Raw genomic sequence first — 6000 nt, 5'->3', positions numbered from 1 at the left:
TCAGAGTGGCTGTTTTTATCCCCAAATGTCTTGGGTTTGTTATACATATTTGTATCTTCAACAATGAAGACAAAACCGCACAAAAAACTTCCTAAAATAAACCATTTATTGAGAAACTTTTTTTGTAATTTCATTAATCAGCCTTTTGCATAACAAATCTGAAGCTGGGCAAAAAAACAGAGTAAAAGTTCACAGTCAGTGCACTCAAATAGGAGATTTAAAAAACAAGGTCCAGAACGCCTGATAACACTACAACTTTTTTCGAACCTAGAAAGTCCAAAAATACTACATATTAACATTACAGTTCTCACTTAAATGAGAAACATTTAAAGAAAGAAGAACAAAAAGGTAATGGTCCATATACAGTAGTAATGGCACTTTCACTGAAACATGCAGCTTCTTTAAACTTGCAGACACTGTCACATGAGCAACATGTGTCAAGTAAAACATACAGGAGCAGCAGTAAAAGTGACGCTTGTCACTTGTGCAGTCTTCAGTCATGGTAAGTTTAAATTTTATACTGTTTCTTAGCACAGTCTTTATGTAAATATTACATACAGTAGTGATTAGCAGATACTTCGCCAGAGTACAAGAGGCCACATATTGAGTAACTTCATTCTTCATCTGTGCAAACCTGTGAAAGGAGGACACAAGACACTAAGTCAGCAATTAAAAGGAGTCTAATTTGTACAGACTGCAGTAAAGAAATCAGTAGGTCACCTCTTCTTCCCACGCACTATGTGGATAGTATTTTTACAGTTTAACGCCCTCTCTTTTTCTCATTGACAATATGATACAAGTTAATGCCTCTGTATGCCAACCCCACCCATCAAAAAACTTTCCCATGAATACAAGTGCTTTCCGCTGACGTGACTGATCCAATTTCATTACTCTAATTTGGTAAGACAAACGGTGTTACTCCATAGAGCCAGGCAGGCTACAAGACCACCAAGGGAAAGCAGCCAGAATGTGTGGATTATGCATGTTGACGTTGCAAGCTTTTTAAACTAATTCGAACAACAGTGGCTGAGGAGGACAGATGGCCTGCTTTGTCTTTTTTTCTGATTTTATGAATACATTTTAAATTGTATAGTAACTTTTTTCATTATTTAAAGATCTTTTAAAACATTTATATAAGCTATTCCAATCTTTTATGAACCAAACAAAATCTACATCCCACTGAACAACATAGTCTTTGAAATGGACAGGGCACTTCCATTTCAGGTGCTTGAAAACTAACCCCAACCGCTAGAAAAAACAAAACTAGAAAGTAGTCATTAAATAAAACTTAAACCCTGTCATATATAGTTCTCTGGCATAAAAAATTTAAATTGCTAGGGAATGGACTGTCATTGTAAATGTACTCTCTAAAGTTTTAGGTATGACTTCCATTAACAGCACAGCTGATACTACCACTAAATTCTCACTAGGTGTTTTTAAAATTTAAACATAGACACAGAATAAAGCAACCTTGACACCTAAGTTAGTAACAGCCCTTCAAACTCAATGATGAAAGTGTACTATAAGATGTACAGAGATGCCAGTGTAAGTTTGCTGCAGCCACACTCCTTTAAGAAAGTATGTACCAACCTAAATTATTAGCTATGAAAATAACTGAAGATCTTTTCATTCAGATATTGGATACTGCCTGCAAACCACGTGTGTTTTAAAATTTGTTACCTTTTGTGTTCTGTCTAGTATTGACTTAACATTTTCACTATCAGGAGACAATGCCCTACAGTTGTACATGCATTCAATGAATTTACATCTCTCTCATTCCTATCTACTACGATCCTGGCACTAAATCAATTTGACAAACCTTGACAAATGGATGATCAAGGAGCTGGCTAGCTGTCCATCTCATCTTTGGATCACTTTCCAGGCAGTGAGAAAGGAAGTCTTTTCCTTCTGGGCTTACCCTTTCAGGTATAGGAGGCTTATGACCCATCCCCACTTTATACATGATCTGAAAGTTGTGCTCGTATTCATGCCAGGGTCTCTGCAACAAATAATAAAATTGCTGAATGCAAGGTTTGGTAAATGGGTCTGTTAGCCAATACTGAAAGTCTTGAAATGATTGCAGGACATAGCTGAATGATGACACACACCCCAATAATTACGCAAGAGGAGGAGAAAATGCTATGGTCAAGAAGTTATTAAACATTTAGACCCAAGGAACACAAAGATCTCCCTTGCTCTAGGTCCACAAACGAACGACTCTTCCAGTCCAATGATTCTATGATACATTAACATTTTGGGGATGGAAGGGACCTCGAGAGATTATCTAGTCCAGTCCCCTGCACTCATGGCAGAACTAAGTATTATCTAGACCATCCCTGACAAGTGTTTATCTAACCTGGTCTTAAAAATCTCCAATGATGGAGATTCCACAACCTCCCTGCAACACCAAGTCAGTCTTAGTCATTGGAAATAAAAACGTATACAAGTCTGCAAACTTGATTTTTCTTTGGGGGATGCCAACTAATAAATGAATATCCATTTTACGCTGTTCAATGAGGAGGATTGCACCAGCCTCTTTTACAAATAGCTGAGCCTGTATTATAGAGCATTCTGAACCAGTCTGGTATGTGAAATGTTCTTACCTTGCCAGTAACCATCTCTATTACAACACAACCCAGACTCCAGATGTCTGCTGCACGGCCATGCCCTTCTCCTTTAGCTCTGGTAATTACCTCAGGTGCCATGTATGCTTTGAAACAACACATATGGTGGCATCAATTTATACAACAGAAGGAACAGAATGTATCTAAATAAAGTGATTAAACTGAGCAATCAAATGCTTTTCAATACATCTGCAGTCAATTACCACGGGTTATTCCTTTCTGTTCTAGGATGTCATTTACTGGCTTCTTGAGTTCTCTGAAATAGTCCCAGCATAAATGTTTTTAAGTATAATAGTTAACAGGACTGAAATGGTACATATTTTTTCAGTTATTTTCCTTTGCTTAAAAAAAATTCAACACCAGTGCAAAAGAACCCTATGCCATTTCCATAAGGGGGCAGAGGAAGGTATCTTCTTCAATAGAAGAAAAGGGGACACTCTTATGAAATGTAGTTACACACTCTTCCTGTGCAGATGCAGTCTTACCTCTCTAGAATTCAGTAACCCAATTAAATCCAAGTCCTCCAGGTGCACTCAGTGGGAGTTCACACAAAGGATTGAGCCCATATTCAATACACTGAACCAAATTCAGCGCTGATGTAATTGGGACTTCCACAGAGTTGCAGCTACTTACCCCTGGTCTTAATTTAGGGATGCAAAAAATCAATGTGTCAAGAATAGAAAGTATGACAACGATGATTTGATGTTTATCGAGTCAAAGAGAACAGTACAGCTATGTCCACTTTCCACTGAATAGGAGTGAGTTTTCAGAAGCTATATACACCTTTTGTTCCGTTTAAACTTTTGTTTGTTGTGCTATACTTTGGGCCTTCCTCTCTATGTACACTATCAGTTAAAGTTGCCCCAGGCACCCCTCCCTGATAAGGTCACACCAAGCTCCACTCAAATTTGTCCCCAGCATTGTCTTTCGACAGAAGGTTTCACTAGTCAGAGCTAAACATGTTCATAGCATTTTAGCACATTCTTCCTCACCTGCAGTCCCCAGAGTACTGTTCACTTCTCCAGGCATTGTCTGTGTGTTGTTCTTTAATTTTACTGAGCAACCAAAGTCTCCCAGCTTAATCAGTCCTGATGAGGTAAGGAAGATATTGGCTCCTGGGAAGTGCAAACAAAACAAAACAAATTAAACAACTTGTTAAATTTCTGCTTACTTGAGAGGTCAGGACATCTCAGCATAGTGTGCTAAGACAAATGGCATAAAGTACGTGACAAATGTGTTCTTTGGCAGTACTCCAGAGATGATGCATTCTTAGCACAAACTGGCCTTTTGCTTGGCATCTTCTGTAAACACTAAGGCTAGGCAGACCGACGAAGTCCACCGATCAAGTCAGTATGATCCAAGAATTAAATTTCATGACAAAGCAAAACAAAGAGGCTAGGTGGCCCAGTGGGTTAATTCATCAGCCTTACAAATGTCGGAGGCCTGTGTTCTTGTGCCATTTTCGGGCACAAGGAATCTGGGGCCTTTCATTCTAATCTCAACAAAAAATCTGCCACTCCTGGCAGGCCCCAGACTATCGGTCAGGAATGAGACGCAGTGGCGCAGCTGTGTAGGGAAACCCAGAATGGTCATTTCTACTCAACTGCTTATAACATTTTTATAAACATTATAAAAAAAGTTTGAATTTTTCAAAGTGTTCATTCTCTTCTGAACAAAATATTGGTGTTGACAAGAATGAAACCACCCTCCTAGGAATTCAGGCGTCCTGGTCGATTATATTCAACATAAGTGCAGAATTCCTTTTGGCAAAGGACTGAATGCTCTGCTCCTTGCACATTTCACAAAATCACATTCACACTGTTCTTAGGAGTGAGCTATTTTTGGTGGGATTTTTAAGATTTTAACCAATCTAACACTACTTTTAAGAAGCCTCTGTCATGGTTAACAGATTCAAAATTGGCCTCCATTAAGAATGTGAAGGAAGTTAACACTGTAATCCTACGTCTGAAATAGTTATCAGATTGCCAAAATGAGAGCTGCATAACTGGACAGCTGCCAGGTGCTCTGTTAAGTGATTGCGCAAACGCTGGTATTATGGGTCTCCTTGCAAGCAAGGGCTCATACATGCTCATCGTGGCATCCCTCACTGTAACCATCTGCTCAGTTCAAGTGAGCTAGATAGTAGGATTCCATTATACTGCAGTGTCCTATCTAAAGCACTTGGGTCCCAATTCACCACTATGGCCAGCCTGGCTAATGGAGCTTACACCACTGCGTTATCAGTAGAGCCTTACCAAATTCACAGCCATGAAAAATGTGCCACGGACCATGATATCATATCTTCCCCCGGCTGCCAGAAGCTCGGCAGCACAGAAGTGAAGGTGGCAATCCCTGGACCCCTCCCCCCCGCCACACACACACACACAAGTGCTTTGTGTCCCCCCTCCCCTCCAGGATTACAACACCATGAAATTTCAGATGTAAACATCTGAAACCATGAAATTGACTATTTTTAAAATCCCATGACTGTGAAATTGACCATGAAGTTGGTAGGGCCCTAGTTATCAGGGATAGTGGAGTTTTGTACCACTATCCCCTATCCCACTCCTGATACAGTCCCTTTTCCGTTGCCAGAGACGTTGCTTATTTGTAGGAGGTGACTACTGTGCCACCGCCACTTTACATGAGTAGAGAGTCCCCCTAGGTGGAGTGGAAGAGTTCTCCAGGAGGAATCACTGGTCATCTTAAATTCACTTTGCTTCATATAGAGCTGGAAGGTGAACTTAGTGGACTGGAGAACCTGGCCCTTGGTGACCAGCATTCATCTTCATTTCAATATCGTGCCAATCCACATGCTTAGAGCAAACAAGTATAGAAGCAGCAGGACACTATGCAAGGCATGCAAAATCTTGAGTAATAATGAGTGATCACAATGAAGCTCTCGGTTGGTTGGTGGTGGGTCTCTCAGCAGAGATGCTGAAACCTTAATGCTGTAACTTTAGTGGTGACTTTTCTTGATGGAAAATGAGTGGCACACATGGATCAACAAAATGGCTCCCTGCAATGGTATATCCCGGCATTGTCTCAGGTTTATCCATGCTTACTAGCCTTCTATCCACATCACACACAGGTATTTTTGTGCTCATCTGGGCACTATGTCCTCCCACCAGTTCCCCACTTTTGCTCTGCGTTGCACAGGGGGCAGTGCAGGACTCTTTGTCTCCTGTACCTATCTAAAATATTCTCCAACCTCCAGTTAGTGCATTTTTAGCTCTTCCATGAAGAAACCCAAGAAACCAGAAAGGAAATGTAAATAGTCCTGAAAATGCTCAGTTAATGGAAAGGCAGTGCAGTCCCATGACGTTGGGACTCTCCTTCTCACTCAGTGGGTTCCTTGACAGCTATCAAAGCATTT

At 40.4% G+C, this 6000-nt stretch overlaps 1 protein-coding gene across 1 annotated transcript in view; it reads right to left on the bottom strand.

Annotated features, from left to right (window-relative positions):
* Nucleotides 1–502: 502 nt before the first annotated feature.
* Nucleotides 503–6000, bottom strand: part of MAP3K4 (mitogen-activated protein kinase kinase kinase 4) — a 207067-nt gene continuing 201569 nt past the window's right edge. The window contains exons 27-30 of the mRNA XM_065401448.1: nt 3617–3739; nt 2604–2710; nt 1820–1999; nt 503–634 (exon numbers count right to left, since the gene is read on the bottom strand). Coding sequence (XP_065257520.1) covers nt 614–634; nt 1820–1999; nt 2604–2710; nt 3617–3739 — 431 coding nt within the window. The 3' untranslated portion in view covers nt 503–613. The remainder of the gene's footprint in view (nt 635–1819; nt 2000–2603; nt 2711–3616; nt 3740–6000) is intronic.

This window comes from Emys orbicularis, chromosome 3 (assembly GCF_028017835.1).
Source record: "Emys orbicularis isolate rEmyOrb1 chromosome 3, rEmyOrb1.hap1, whole genome shotgun sequence".
Lineage (NCBI taxonomy): Eukaryota > Metazoa > Chordata > Testudines > Emydidae > Emys > Emys orbicularis.
The sequence above is the reverse complement of the archived record's forward strand: the minus strand, read 5'-3'. Positions and strand labels throughout refer to the sequence as shown.